Source organism: Anas platyrhynchos, chromosome 29, assembly GCF_047663525.1.
Source record: "Anas platyrhynchos isolate ZD024472 breed Pekin duck chromosome 29, IASCAAS_PekinDuck_T2T, whole genome shotgun sequence".
Taxonomy (NCBI): domain Eukaryota; kingdom Metazoa; phylum Chordata; class Aves; order Anseriformes; family Anatidae; genus Anas; species Anas platyrhynchos.
The window spans coordinates 516,222-530,428 of NC_092615.1; the positions used below are offsets into that span (position 1 = coordinate 516,222).

The window sequence follows — 14,207 nt, forward strand, 5'->3', positions numbered from 1 at the left end:
ACTCAGATTTTTGCCCGGTTCAGTGAAGTTGCTGAGCACCCCCAGCGTGGTTTGATGTCAGCAGGACAGGGCAGGTCCCCGCAGATGTAACATCAGCTCTGTGAGTTTGGCTTTTCTACCAACGGCAGCACCCAACAAAAGGGTGGTTGAGCACAATCCACCGAGGCAGAGGTGTGATATGAGTCATGTCTGACCTTGAGCACAGGACGGAGCTGTTCTAGGAAAGCTCTTCCTCAAACATGCTGGAAGCGTCCGGCTTTGCCCAAAGCTGCAGACTTACAACAATCTTAATTACCTCATGTTTTCTCCCCTTGTGTCCATAATAACCTCACAGAAGGCCAAAAACATTAATTTCCCATCCAATTCTGCAAGTGGTTGCAGCTCCTTGCCTAATAGGGATGCAATGAACAGCTCTCCTGCTTCTCCTCTGTTCATACATAAACAGCCCTGGACACAGGCCGCACAAAAAGTCACATGAAAGTGCTGAAGTTTTGAAAACAAACCGAACAGCCCGTACAAAATTTGGGGAACCTTTATTTACAAAAAAACTGCTGGCTCTCAGTGAGAGCCAAGGGGAGGGGTTTGCTCCAGGCAGCAAGGCTCACATCCCTTCCTCCAGAGGGGGAAGAAATGGCTCCGTTAATTACAACAGGATGCACAGTGAAGCTTCCCCTCAAGGAGCAAGTTCACTCAAAGGATGGAGAAGTGCAAGGAAAGAGGAATGGAGGAGCCCGTGCCCCATTCCCCAAGGTGCCGGGTGTTTGTTTCCCTTTCACTGGGGATTGTTTACCCCCAGCTACCACCCACCACCACTGTGCGAGGGCTGAACCCAGAGCTCGGCCGTTCCTTGTGCTAGCGCAGAGCCCCAGGAAGGCAGCAGGATTCTCTCCTCCAGCTGACGCTGCCTTTGGGATTCCCTTCCAGCCAGTCTCTGTAAAAAAACTCCTTTTCTTCCTCCCCTCTATTTTTTAAGGACAAAAAGGGGTGAAGCAGAAAAATCAATGCAAGAAAAACCCAGCAGCACTGCTGGACAGCCCTTGGCACTGCCTGGCAGGCAGCACCAGGACAGAGCTTTCAGAGCTCAGAAGAGCTGCTGCTCCTTGGTCCCAAACACCGTCAGGGGAGGAAGCTCCGCGCTCGTCCACGCGGCACCCCTTGTTCTCTCCGTGCCCCCCAGAACGCGCTCTCAGGAATAGCTGAGAGGCATCCTCCTCCACAGCCCCCCACACAAGCAGTTCTTGATCCAGCGCTGCTCCCACTGCTTCACCGCCGTGACTTTGTTGGGCGATTTCAGCATGGTAACACAGCCACACCTGGAAGGAAGCAGAGAGGGGCGACTCAGCACAGCAGCCACAGGGGCCCAGGAAACAAGCCAGCAGTGCTGGAGCTTCTGTGCAGATCACAGGGGGATCAAGGAATCTGAGGAGGAAACGAGCTTTTGTCATTTGCAGGTGATGTTTGTGAGCACTGAAAACCAGCTGAAACCATGTGAGCAATTATCTTAAATGAAGAGAGGTTATCTGGGAACAGAAGGCTGTCTTCAAGACAACAGCCCCCAGCTGCTATTTATACATGAAACAGCAGACATTCATCTTATAAAAATGATCTGCTACAGAGACTTTCTATTAAAACCAATAATTAGAGCTAATTCAATCACATGATCAGATGGATGTTTGCTCCCTGCACCATTATTTCAAAATTCAGGCTCTTTTGTGAGAGTGGATGAAGGGACAGCACAAAAGGACTTTAAATACAAACCTAGCTTGAAAAACTTTCCCCAAATGGTACCATGGATACTGTGAGTATTCCCTCTCACCACCTCCTCTCCAAGAACAGACCTGCAAGCTTAGCTTGGGATCTATCACTAATATAGATTCAGATCTCTGTTTACTCATGTAATCTGACTGCTCTCCTATTTTTCTTCCTGTTAAAGCAGTATTGTATTTATTCCATGCTGCTATATCCAGCCCTCAGATGAAAAGCAGTTCAATCATGGGCAGTGAAGAATGTAGTTAGTTCTCAAAGAGCTGGGGTTACTTTGCAGGGCAAAGCAATAAGATTTTTAATTTAACAGCCACGCTGCAATGATAGCAGCAGCTATCCTGAGCCAGTCACACTGCTCTTCAATAAGCATTTTAAGGATCTTGGTCTTCCAGATTAGGGATATCTTAAACGTAACCACAAGTGCTTTCTTTCAATGCAAGCTGTAGTGCCGTAAATGAAAAGCCTTATTTTAGACGAAGCATTTCCTCCTGCAGGCGTAATTCACATGAAATGTTACTGGGATACCAGTTGGGATGGTAAACAGAGACTACAGGAGCTTTTGAATGACAAAAAGAACAGCTTGAGTTTCTGCCAAGACCTCCTCTGCATCTAAGGGATTATGTTTGCATCGCTTACCTGGTACATGACTTGCATTCTTCTGTGGGGTATGCTCCTAAATGGAGCCTTCTCAGATGATCAATTTTGGGCTGTCCAGGTGCCCTGGATAGGAAAAAGAACGGCAACTTTTCTAGAATATTGTCTCAAAAAGCTGTTTCCAGGACAGCGAGCTGCATTTCGATGGGGCCCAGGCTTTGACTACCTAGTCCGTAAAGTGCCACTGGATTCAAGGGCATGCTTGCACAGATCTAATCGTGAACTAGCATTTCACCCCCTCCTTTTGCCACCTCTTTTCATACTTTAAATTACTAATCAGCTGCAAGTTGAGAAAGGAATTCAGGCACAGAGGACGTACTCTCTTGGCTCACGTCATAACAGATGCCCCAGATCCACTGACCTCTCAGAGATGGAAAGAGAGAGATTTGTTTCAGATCTCTGTACCTTACAAAGGCATCAAACTGGGAAGAGACAGTGTGACCAACGAGCCCAGGAGCTTTTCCAAACTGCAGCCGGACAAGCTGTTTGTTCTGCAGCTTGCTGATAATGCCATCGTTGATAGGCAACCAGTCAATATTGGGAATGAGCAACTGGCTGGGCAGGAGGCAGCATTCATCTATCAGGGTATCATCTGGCTCTGTTATGTGATTTTCCTCACGACCTGCATGGAAAATAAGGCAGAGAGTGAAAGAGAACCAGCGTGATCTTTAAATTTCTCATTTACAGATCGAGAGAACTCCGTGCAGCTTCCTCCACCATCCGCCAACACAGCACAGAAAACAATAAACTTGGCAGCTGTGCTCGCCCTTTCTAAACACTACAGGCCCACTCAGAAGTCACTCCCCACAATTAATTCTATCACGCACAATCCACATTAAGGAAGAGTCTTTTGTTCGGGGAAACCGGCAAACACTTACAGCACAGCCAGAGTTTTGTTAGAAGCCTGAAGAGGAGGGACATGCTGTCCTGGGTGTCGGAGGTTGCTGTGTAGACAGGGAGGCAGCTTGGCTTTAACAGCCCCCAGATCCGGATCACCACCATCAGCTCCCTGAACATGCCCAAGGACGCTCCGTCGCGCAGAAAGCTGTGGCCCGGCCGCACGGGAGAGCCCTGCAGAGGGGAAAAACAGCTGAGACTGGGACTTGGGCACAGACTGACAGAAACACTGTTCCCTTCCCTTTTTTCAACAGCAGACACCCGCAGAACTCGTGGCCAGAGGATGCTGCGGAGGTTCCTAAGACCGCCTGTCCTCAGGCCCGCAGGCTCTCACCTGGTTAGGCAGGCTGGCCAGCAGGTAGAGCACAAAGTCTCCCACCCACTGAATGAGCTGCTGCAGGGACTGCAACGTGGTCATCTCCAGGACAAACTCCTCTGTCTTCAGGTTGATCATCACCTTGTCAATGTCTGAAACAGAAGCAGGACATCTGGCTCAGGAAGAAGATGGATCCAAGCTTCACCTCCTGTCCGTGTGGTGTGGGAAGAGGTCCCACCCTCCCCTTCCTCAGACACGGGAAGCCACCATGAGCCTGTGACGCTTTACATCAAATCTGAAAGGGGAACAATCCCAAGCAGAACACTCAGAAGGCAACGCCTGACGTTATCACCACCTACCTATATCTGTGATTTTGGAGCAGATCTCTGTGAGTCGGTCCCCAGGACTCTTGTCCGGGGTGTTGAGGAAGTGCGGGCGCAGCAGCGACTTCAGGGTGCAGCTGATGGCAATCAGGAACAGCTTGGCATGGTAGTCACACACACGGGCTATCGTGCTGGAGGAGAGCTTGCAAAGAGACGCCTTCATGGCAACAATGCGCGTGGAGAGGACCTGAGTGACAGGGAGACACCAGGAAAAAGTCAAAGTGAAGGTAGAATTAGGATAAGCTCATTATTCTCTTCTCTATTTCTGCTACATGAATGACAGGAGTAGTGAACATGGTTCTGTGCACGTACAAACAGTGCCACTGTTCCAGACCCGCTGACAGAAGCTGTCAAAAAGTGGCTCCACCAGCTCACCAGAGCTTTCCAACAGGTCGAGACCCATTCATGGCAGTGACAACGAACACTGCACAAACAGGTCCTTCACAACCCAACTGCTGCTCAGGCAAAGACAGCATGGCCAGGCTGTTACAGCCCTCTGAGCTCCCGCAGTTACTGCTCCTGCCTCCCAGGCACCCAGACCCCTCCCTGTGCCCACCCTCTGTGCGACAGGGAGCTCCAGGCCCCGCTGACCTGCTGCAGGGCCGCGCTCTGCCGCATGTACTCCTCGTGCAGCTTCTCCACCAGGTTCTGGACCATATTGGGCTGGACGTGGAGCAGGATGTCCCACCAGTCGTAGCCAGTCACCATGCAGTACTCCAACAGGAACAGCAAGTGACGCAGGGACGTGTTCATGTCCAGCACGTGGCCCATGGAAGGGGAGATACGAAGCATGCTCAGCTGAACGGAGGAGGCAAAGGAAAGCCTGCATCAGGAACTGGGTTGAAAACATTCCACAAAACCCACTGGGTGACCTGCAGCTCGCTCCTGACCCAAAGACACCGCAATGGGATTCACCCCGCCCTGTTTAACATGGCTCACACAGCTGCAGGTAACATTCCCAGAGTCTTTCTCAATGATCCATCACCAATCAGAGAGATAAAGAACAAAAGCGCACACCCCACAGCTAAAAAATCCAGTACCTTCCCGTGGCTATCAATGCCAGCCAAGGCCAGAGATGTCCAGGAGAGCTGCATGGCTTTGAAGTGCACTAAGGGACCGGCAGTTCGCTGCCTTTTGATAGTCTGCTCGTCCACGGGGCGCTGGGAGGAAGAGCCATAGAAGACAGCCATCATCTGCAGGGACAGGCGATGAACGATGTGGACGCTGCCATCGTGAAAAGCCAAAGCCAGACCTGCGGAGAGAAGACAGCCACAGGTGAGGAAGAAAACTTTCCCCTGTGTAACCTCGCCCACAGAAGGAGCCACCGAAAGCTCCTGCAGCAACACCACAGCACCCAAAGAGCAACACAGACTCCTTACCCAGTCCAGGGAAGAATTTGGTGTCATTCGCTACCTTCAGGTCCGTGTTGGTTAGGGAGATGGGCAACTTCGGCAGTGCCACAGCCGAAACCCGATCCAAGTCGTTGGTGGCAGACAGAATTCGCCACTTCAGTATCATGGGCTGCTTGTCTCCCACTGTGGGAAACAAAGGAGACATCTCTCACTACCACCTCTGGCTTTGGGGGCAGAAAAAGCCCCCAGTCCCAGATCTCTGCCCGCACCAGGCTGTCCAGCCATTCTGCCACACCAGCGTATTCCCCATTTTTGGGCTGAGCTCAGTAACTGCACAAGTTACGACTTGTTTTGCTCCTCCTGTTCTGATGGAAGGCTCTGCTGGCAGCAAGTAATAAATCTGTATGTACAATGATCCTTTGCATTGCACTGGAGCAAAACGTGGATGTTTGATTTTGTTTGAAATCAGGTGGAAGGGAGATGCAGACCGGGCAGCTCGACTGAGCCACTTGCTTGCTGCACGTTTTTTTTCCTTGAGAAGACTCAGCTTGCTCTGTTCTCAGCAGGAAGAGTGGTTGCGCAGCAAAACAGATAATGTTTTACTGAGTGAAAGTAGCAATTGAACCACTTCCTGGAAACCAGCAATTTGTTGCCTAAGATGCAAACGGATGGAACAGAACATGACCAAGAATACCTGAAAAATAAATACAGGACTCCGGATGATCCCATCCACGTGGTAATGGGTCTGGGAACCCGCACTGCTCTTTCTCTCACACCAGGCTCCTACTTTTAAGAGTACCAGGTGCTGAAACTCACCCACAGGAGAGATTTGCTGGAAGATGTTATTGACAGGCAAGCCCTCTTTCCGGAGAGACCAGCACTCCACGATGCTGCTGTTCTGGTTGGAGGCACAAAGCAAAACCTGCGGAACAGAAACCCGTGCTTCTGTACCTGCTGACGCCGTCCCCGTGCATTGGTCTAAAGGGAAAGGGCAGGAGCTGAACCGACTTTGAAGCCGGAGCACACGTGGCGTTCTCCAGCACGGCACTCGATCCTCTCCACGGGGAAGAGGAGAGGAGCTCAGGCTCCCCGGGTCACTTAACTTTCACAATCTCATTATCGATACCCTGGCAAATAGAGTTAAGCTACTAAATTAAGTCATATGGATCCAGAGCTCTGAGTTCTGGAGGGGGACTGCTTTGAAGCTGAGACCTGAAGATGAAAGACTTCGTGCCCCAGAACCTCCCGAACAGCTCAGAACTCCCGCACCAAGCAGCGGCAGGGGCATAAAGCAAACAAAGCAGCAAATAATCAGGCTAATGAAGGACGGGGCTTTGCAGAGAGCTTTTCCAGGAACTGGAGGGCTCAGCCATTACACCCCGCACCTTCTAAGTGCAGGCTGCTCAGCTGAGGCTCCAGAAACAGCAACAAGAAACACAAAGGGCATGGCAGGACACGACCGCTGCTCTAGAGCCACGTGGGGAAGGCCGGGCTGGGACAAGCAGCTCTCTCCTTTGTTATCTGAGGAGCTCCCGCTTGTTTCAACACCAACGGCTCACCTGCTCCGACATGTCCCGAGCCAGGAATTTCAGGTGGGTGATCGCTGGGTACTTGTCCTTGCGGGCAGGGTCCGTGGTGCAGCGCATGAAGAGGGACGGCAGGATCTCGGTGTCTATCTTGCACTTCTCGTTCACCACGCTGACGCAGACTTTGTAGAACTGCACGGGGGAGGTGCTGCTGCCGTCCGACGTGGCCACCACGATGTTCCCCCCGCCGGTGAAGGCGACGTCCGCCAGGGCGACGCGGCAGCGCAGCCGGCACAGGCTCTCCGTGGACGTCAGCACCTGCCCGTTGGGCTTGAGCAGGGAGACGGTGACCAGCCCGCTGATGGTGACTGCGATCCAGCCCTCCATCGGCTTCCCTCCGAACAGCGTCAGCGACGGCGAGAACTTCACCCGAGAAAACTTCTCGCCGAAGTTGGATGCCCCGGACTGCGAACGGAGAGCAGGGACACGGGGACGTTTGTGTCTGCAGAGCGCCTCCAGCTCCCCGAGCCCCTGACCAGAGGCAGGTCACTGAGCTCACGCACCCGACGCTGCTGCGAGACCCCGGGGAAGGGCCTTGCCCTGGCCCTGAGCGGGTTCAGCTTTACAGGCAGCAGCAGGAAGACAGCGAGCCCTCAGCAGAGCTGAGGATCAAACCCCCGGATCAAACCCCACGACCTCGAACAGGTCTGTTGTGAAGCACTGCTGGTAGGCAAAGAAATGCTTTTGTCTCCATTTCACAGCCTGAGAAATTGGGGCAGACAGTGAGAAAGGCAGGCTGACAGCACCAACAGCACCGAGGCATCCCATGCTGCAACTGGGACACTGATCTCTGCTTCTGCCTCGACAAACTCCCCAACCTGACCCGCCCAAGGCTACGGAAGAAGCCCACGGCAGCGCAGAAACACGCAGAGCAAAACCCTGCCACAGCCGTGACTCTGCTAATGACCGCTAATTACACCAGTCCTAATGACCGCAGCCAGCCCTGCTGAGCAGCGCGGGGCTGGGACGCACCTTTTCCACGTGCAGAGCCAGCTTCACGCCGTTGTGCAGCCAGGACAGGGCCACCACGGGGTCTCCCTCCACCATGCTGCCCACGGTGTTCTCCCAGCTGTTGGCCAGGTGGTCGGTCATGCTCCAGCACTTGATGTGGCCGTCGGCGTCTGCGGAGAGCAGCCTGGAGCCTGCGGACAAGAAACGAATCATGAAACGAAGCCGTGGTGCGGGCAGGCACAGCCCCTCAGCGCGTGGCTGCGAGGCGACGACGGGCTCCCCGCAGCGAGGGACGGGGACGGGGCGCGGGGCCCGGGCTCACCCGACTGGTCCCACTCCAGGCAGGTGATGACTTCGGCGTGCCCCGAGTTGACGGAGTAAACGTCCCAGGGGTGCTCGGTGTCGATGATGTGCACCATGTGGGTGAGGTCTGCGCGGGGGGAGCAACGGGACGGCAGCCCCCGTCACCAGCCGCCCCGCGGGCACCCGACCCCATGCAGCCCCCGTGGAGGCGGGAACCGCGACAGGGGCTAAGCACGACATGGGCTAACCACGACAAGGGCTAATCACAACATGGGTTAATCACGACATATCATGTTGCCCACGACATACTTTAACTCTGCTGTGCTTATTTTACCCACGACATGTCGCGTTGCCCTCGACATATCGCATTAGCCGTGACATATCGCGTTGCCCTCGACATATCGCGTTGCCCTCGACATGCTTTAACTCTGATGTGTTTATTTTACCCACGATATGTCGCGTGAGCCACGCCATATCGCGATGCCCACACGCTTTAACTATGCCGTGTTTATTTTACCCACATATCGCGATACCCTCGCCACGCAGCTTTACCCGTGAGGTGTTTTCCCCGCGCGCTGATCCTCCCCCCCCCCCCCCGCACCCTTCTCCTCCTCGTTGCGGAGGTCGGTGGTGAAGGCGATGAGGTTGCGGCAGGACCAGGCGCACACCAGCGGGATGGACGGGCAGTGGTTGCTCTTCGGCCGCCGCTCCCACTCGCACACGTAGGCCAGGTCCATGGCGGGGCCTGCCGGGGGGTCCGGGGCCTACCGGGGGGACCGGGGCCTGTTACCGGGCCCCGCGCCGCCGCCGCCCCGAGGACCCCGCCCGCCCGCCGCGCGCCTGACGCCGCCGCTCAGGCAGCGCCGCGGACAGCCCGGGCCGGAGGTCCTCGCTGGGAGGACTGGGGAGGGAGGCAGAGGGGGGTCATTTGCATAAAGATTTACCCAGAAGGCATAGGGGGCGGCGGGAGGGGAGCAAACGGTGGAATTTGGGGAGATTGGGGTGAAAACAGAGGAAGTCGGGGCGTGCTGTCGAGGAAGGAAGCTGAGGAGCAGGAATGGGACTAGTAACGAATAAAAAATTCCGCCACCCTATCCTTAACATTTTTCCGTGATGACACTTTAAATAGCGCCGCGGGGGAAGCAGGGTTCGTGCTCGCTTCGGCAGCACATATACTAAAATTGGAACGATACAGAGAAGATTAGCATGGCCCCTGCGCAAGGATGACACGCAAATTCGTGAAGCGTTCCATATTTTGGGGCCGCGGGGGGCTCCGGCCTGGCTGCTGCCACTGCTTTTGTTGTTCCCCAGCACTCATTGTCCCCTATTGTCCCCTGGACCCATTGTTTGCACAGCTCATTGTCCCCTGGGCTCATTGTCCCCTGGGCTCACTGCTGCCATGGAGTTCAGTGTCCTTTGAGCTTCTTCTTGCCCTGGTCTCGTTATTGCCGTGGGCTCCTTGTCCCCTGGGCTTGTTGTGCCCCTGGCCCATTGTCCCCTGGGCTCACTGTCCCTGGGGTCATTATTGCCACAGGCTCCTTGTCCCCAGCTCATTATTGCCATGGGCTCAGTGTCCCCTGGGCTTCTTCTTGTTGCCCTGGTCTCGTTATTGCCACAGGCTCCTTGTCCCCCTGGCCCGTTGTCCCCTGGGCCCATTGTTGCCATGGGTTCCTTGTCCCCTTGGCTCCTTGTCCCCTGGGCCCACCATTCCCATTGTGCCCCCCCCTCAGACCAACCCGCACCCAAGGCCCGGTGACGCCTCGGTTGCCCAGCACAGCCCCTCCGGGGGTCCCGTCCCCTACCCAAACCCCAGAGACAGCTGTACAGACATAAAACCAGGCTGTATTACGATTAAAAACAGCCCCGCTGCCCCGCGCAGGCCGTGGTGCCAGCCCCACGTGCAGGCCGGGCTCCACACGGGACGGCCGGGCCCCAACGGCACCACCAGCACCGGCGGCATCAGCGGGGCCGGCCCGGCCACCCCGGTGAGAGCACCCGGTAATAAATACAGGCACGGACACGGCCCGGGAGCGAGGAGCGGGGCTGGGGGCAGGCGAGCGGAGGGTTCGGTGCCGGGCGGGGGGCGGGCCGGCCCCCACCATCAGCTCATCTGGCCCAGGTAGTCTGAGAGCAGGAGCTGTGGGGGCAGGAAGACGCGGTGCTTGTTGCTCACTTTCATCTGGCGCTTGCCTTCGATGTCCGAACCTGGGGGTGAGCAGAGCGCTCGGTGTCACCCTGCGCCCCCCAGCCCGGCCCCGTCCCCTCCTCGTCCCCTCACCGCCTGCTGCATGCAGCCAACGTCACCCATGCAGCAGCCACCCATGGGCGGACACAGCCCGGCTCCCGCGGTTATCTGCGAGCCGCAGCGGGAGGTGGGACGGGGGAGGAAGGGAGGAAGAGGACGAGCTGGAGAGGGGAGATAGCGACGGAGGGGAAAAACAAAAACAAAAATAAAAACAAACGCGAGGCTCTTACTGGCAGACACGAGGTCCATGTACTGGCAGAGTGCGTGGAGCAGGAGTCGCTCGAAGCTGGGGGAGATGGGGACGGGGTTAGGGCTGACACCGGCGCTGCCCTGCCCCAGGCTTGCCCAGGGAGCCCAGCAGGGGAAGGGGCACAAAGAGCCCCAGGTCTGGGCTCATCCCCCCGTCGGGTGCCCCCAGCCACATCCCGGGGGCAGCGTGTGATACCTGTTGTCCATCAGCGCCGTGTAGACGGAGTGCGGGGTGACCGAGAAGAAGGCCAGCAGCTCCTCCTCCAGGCCCTCCAGCGTCCCCTGGAAGGCAAAGGCACCGCTGAGAGGGCGAAGGCGAGGAGCCAGGCGAGGGGGCACGGCGTGGCACACCCCAGCCGCCCGTCCCCACACGGCTCTGTGCCCACTGGGGCTGTGATTTTGAGGAGCTGCAGCCCAGCCAGGGGCCCGGCAGAGCCATGGGCACGTTGAGATCCCAACCATCCCCTGCCACGTCCACGCAGCCGGAGGCATGAGGCAGCGAGCCACAAAGCAGGGAGGAATCCGGCCCTGCCAGCTCCACGCTTCCTATGCCAAGTGCTGGCACCGTCCGTGTGCGCAGAGCGGCGAGGGCCAGGACAGCCTCGTGCCTCGCATCCCCCTCCCTGCTGGCACTCAGGGATCAGCTCCACGCAGAGCACCGTGACCCCAGAGACAAGCAGCAGGAACGAGTCTCATTTGAGGGCAAGCTGAGCAGGAGCCAACAGGCAGGAGGAGCTGAGGCCGCTTTTAGAGACAGAGCTCTAATTAGAGCAAGAAAAACAAACAGAGCAGGGCAACAGCTCCGCCGAGCAGGGAGCAGGGAGCCAGGCGCCCCAGGGCCCCGCTGCGCGTGGCAGCTCGCTCCTGAGCCAGCCGGCGCGAGGCCACGGGGCCGTGCTGCAGGTTCGCCTGCCCGGAGCACTCTGTGGTTTGACCCCTTTCAAAATGCATGGCAGTTTTTCCAAGCATCTTCACGTGGATGGGGCTGAAACCCCCCCCCAAGGCTCCTTTGCTGTCCTTGGGGACAAGCACACCTGGTTTCCTCTGGCCCTCACTGAACAGAGACCAAAAACCAGCAGGTAAAAATGCCCTGCAGCTCCCAGAAAAACACAGCCGAGCCGGGGAAAGCCCCCTCCCCGCACAGGGAGCCGAACACGACGCCAGCTTCCAGCCAGCCCCTGCTGCAGGGGTCCCACGAGAGCAGGAGCTCATTGCCTGGACCTCAGCACCGGTCTGTGGGCTCGGGGACAGCACCAGGACACGTCCCCAGGCCCTGCCCCAGCCCCCCGGCCCCCGGCTCACCATGGGGATCCTGCCCCGCTTCAGGGTGGAGCGCAGGCGGCGGCTGATGCGCTGGAAGCACTCCTTGGGCGTGTAGGCAGGGTGCTCTGCGGCCGCGGAGGGAAGACAGAAGGGGCTCGGATGGGGTCCACGGCCCCGTGGAGGTGCCCGACACCCCCCAGGACCCAGCCGGCCACCGCAGCCACCGCCAGCCCCCCATGAGCTCCCCCCGGTCCACCACGGGGTCTGTGGGGCCGGACCCCTCCCGGCAGCCCCGTGAGCGCTGCAGGGAGCAGTACGTGGCCCTCGGGGAAGAGCTCCCTTCCCAAAGCGCATGCAGGGGAGGGAAGGGAGCAGCTCTCCCCCCCCAGCACCTTTCCACTTCTCTTTGTTCTTCACAGGCAGCTTCCTCTCCTGCTTCTGCCGGGCCTCCTCCTCCAGGTAGCGCAGGACTCGCTCTTGCTCCTCTCCCGAGCGGTTCATGAAGTCGTTCCAGATCTGGCAACACAAGGGCCCGGCCCCACCGCAGGCGTCGCGGGGAGCACCGGCTGCCTCGGGCCCACCCGGCCCCCCCAGGAGCCAACCCCAGTGCCCACCACGACCACTCGGGGAGGAGCTGCAGGGGCAGCGCTCAGAGCCAGCACCAAGCCGCGTTCCTACAGCGAGCCCAAGCGCTGCCACCACCGTCCATCCGCGCAGCCCAGCCTCACACCCAGCTCTACATCCCAGCAGCTCGGCCACGAGCAGCAGCGCACCCGGAGCACCCAGCGGGGACAGGAGCCAAGTTTCGGGGGCTCGGTCCGGCCGCCTCCTACCTCCACGTAGGTCTCGTTGTTGCAGGCCTCGGCGAAGATGCTGGGGGTGGCGGCGTGGGCGAGCTCTGCCTCCTCGCTGCCGCACTCGTCTCGCTCCAGCAGCGTCATCAGGTACCGGGCTGCAGGAAGGCAAAAGCGGCGTCCCCGCCGAGCCTGCGGCCCCCAGCCCCCCTCCCACCGCCCCCAGCCCCTTACTGTTCTCCAGCCGCTGCAGGCTCTTGCGGCCCTTGGCCTTGGGGGTGAGGTCGGAGTTGCGGACGGCCTTGTTGATGTAGTACTGCTTGCGCTTGGACGGGGAGAAGCGCTTGGAGGGGGAGCTCTCCAGCGGGGGCAGGCAGTCCTCGATCCTCCTGCGGGGGATGCGATGGAAGGGACTGAGCGCCCCGAGACCCCCGAGACCCCCGGGGCTCTGAGACCCCCGGGGCACGAGGGCAGGCGGGTGGCGGGGCCGGGCAGTGTCCCGCAGGGTTCCAGGGGTTCCAGGGCCATGGGCACTGCCGGCCCCGCGCCCTGCCCCAGGCACCGCGGCTCCGGCTCTGTCCTCGCCTCCCGGCAGCACAAACCGAGCCCCCCGCACGGGGAGCGTTCCTGCTCTGAACCAGCCCCCCCCGAGGGGCTCCCCCCGGGCCGCAGGGGGGTGGTGGGGGTTCGGTGGCGGCGATCCCGGGCCAGGAGGTGCCTGAAGGTCACGGCCCGGCCGCTCTCGGGCTGAGGCTCACCGCGGGGCTCGGTGGGGGGCTCCCGCCGGGGCTCCCGGCCCAGCCGCCGGTGCCGTGGGGTTCAGGGCGCTCAGCCCGGTGCCGAAGCGTCGCCGCCCGCTGCCGTTCGCCGGGGTCCCCCCGGTCCCGGTGCGTTTTGGCCAAAGGGAGGGGGGGGGACCGGGAAGCGGGGGGCAGGCACCGGGTGCCCACCGCCCCCCCCCACGGCACGGGGAGAGCGGGCAGCGGGGAGCCGGGCAGCTGCCGGCACCGGGACCCCCCCCAGGACCGGCACCGGGACAGGGACCGGGACCCCCCCTCAACACCGGGACCCCCCCCAGCACCGGCACGGGGACAGGCACCGGGGACCCCCCCCGGGGGCTGGGACCGAGCCAGGGAGCGCGACCCCCCCGGGACCGGCACCGGGACCCCCCCCCCGGCACCGGGCCCCCCGGCCCCCCCCCGCCCCCTACTCACGGGAGGGGCCCCGCGGGGCCGCGCGGCAGCAGCACCATGGCGCGCCCGGCCTTAAAGGGGCCGCGGCACCGCCACCGGCACCCCGCGTGCCCGCAGGAAGTGGCGTCACGGGGGCGGGACCGCGCGACGGAGCCCCGGGGGGTGCTCGGCGGGGAGTGCGTGGGGAGGGGGGGCTTAAAAAAAATAAATTAAAAAAAAATTAAAAATCGATAAAAATAAACCGCGGGGAGGGGCCT

At 59.1% G+C, this 14,207-nt stretch overlaps 2 protein-coding genes and 1 non-coding gene across 3 annotated transcripts; 1 reads left to right on the top strand and 2 right to left on the bottom strand.

Moving 5' to 3' along the window:
- Positions 1-514: 514 nt before the first annotated feature.
- MED16 (mediator complex subunit 16) lies at positions 515-9,070 on the bottom strand. The gene is made up of 14 exons (XM_027472525.3): positions 8,808-9,070; positions 8,226-8,333; positions 7,925-8,094; positions 6,926-7,357; positions 6,183-6,288; positions 5,394-5,549; positions 5,055-5,266; positions 4,606-4,812; positions 3,991-4,201; positions 3,650-3,783; positions 3,297-3,489; positions 2,824-3,040; positions 2,401-2,484; positions 515-1,313 (listed from the first exon to the last, which is right to left on the bottom strand). Exons 1-14 carry the CDS (start codon positions 8,941-8,943, stop codon positions 1,187-1,189), a joined length of 2,493 nt encoding a protein of 830 aa, XP_027328326.1. The 5' UTR covers positions 8,944-9,070; the 3' UTR covers positions 515-1,186.
- Positions 9,071-9,357: 287 nt separating this feature from the next.
- LOC113845708 (U6 spliceosomal RNA) lies at positions 9,358-9,464 on the top strand. Its single transcript, XR_003501438.2, has one exon. It is a non-coding gene; the product is annotated as a U6 spliceosomal RNA (small nuclear RNA).
- A 564-nt stretch (positions 9,465-10,028) lies between these two features.
- R3HDM4 (R3H domain containing 4) lies at positions 10,029-14,131 on the bottom strand. Its single transcript, XM_038169071.2, has 8 exons — positions 13,972-14,131; positions 12,992-13,146; positions 12,797-12,915; positions 12,356-12,479; positions 12,003-12,088; positions 10,897-10,982; positions 10,682-10,737; positions 10,029-10,411 (listed from the first exon to the last, which is right to left on the bottom strand). The coding sequence occupies exons 1-8, from the start codon at positions 14,007-14,009 to the stop codon at positions 10,308-10,310; spliced, it is 768 nt and encodes a 255-aa protein (XP_038024999.1). The 5' UTR covers positions 14,010-14,131; the 3' UTR covers positions 10,029-10,307.
- Between the last annotated feature and the right edge of the window lie 76 nt (positions 14,132-14,207).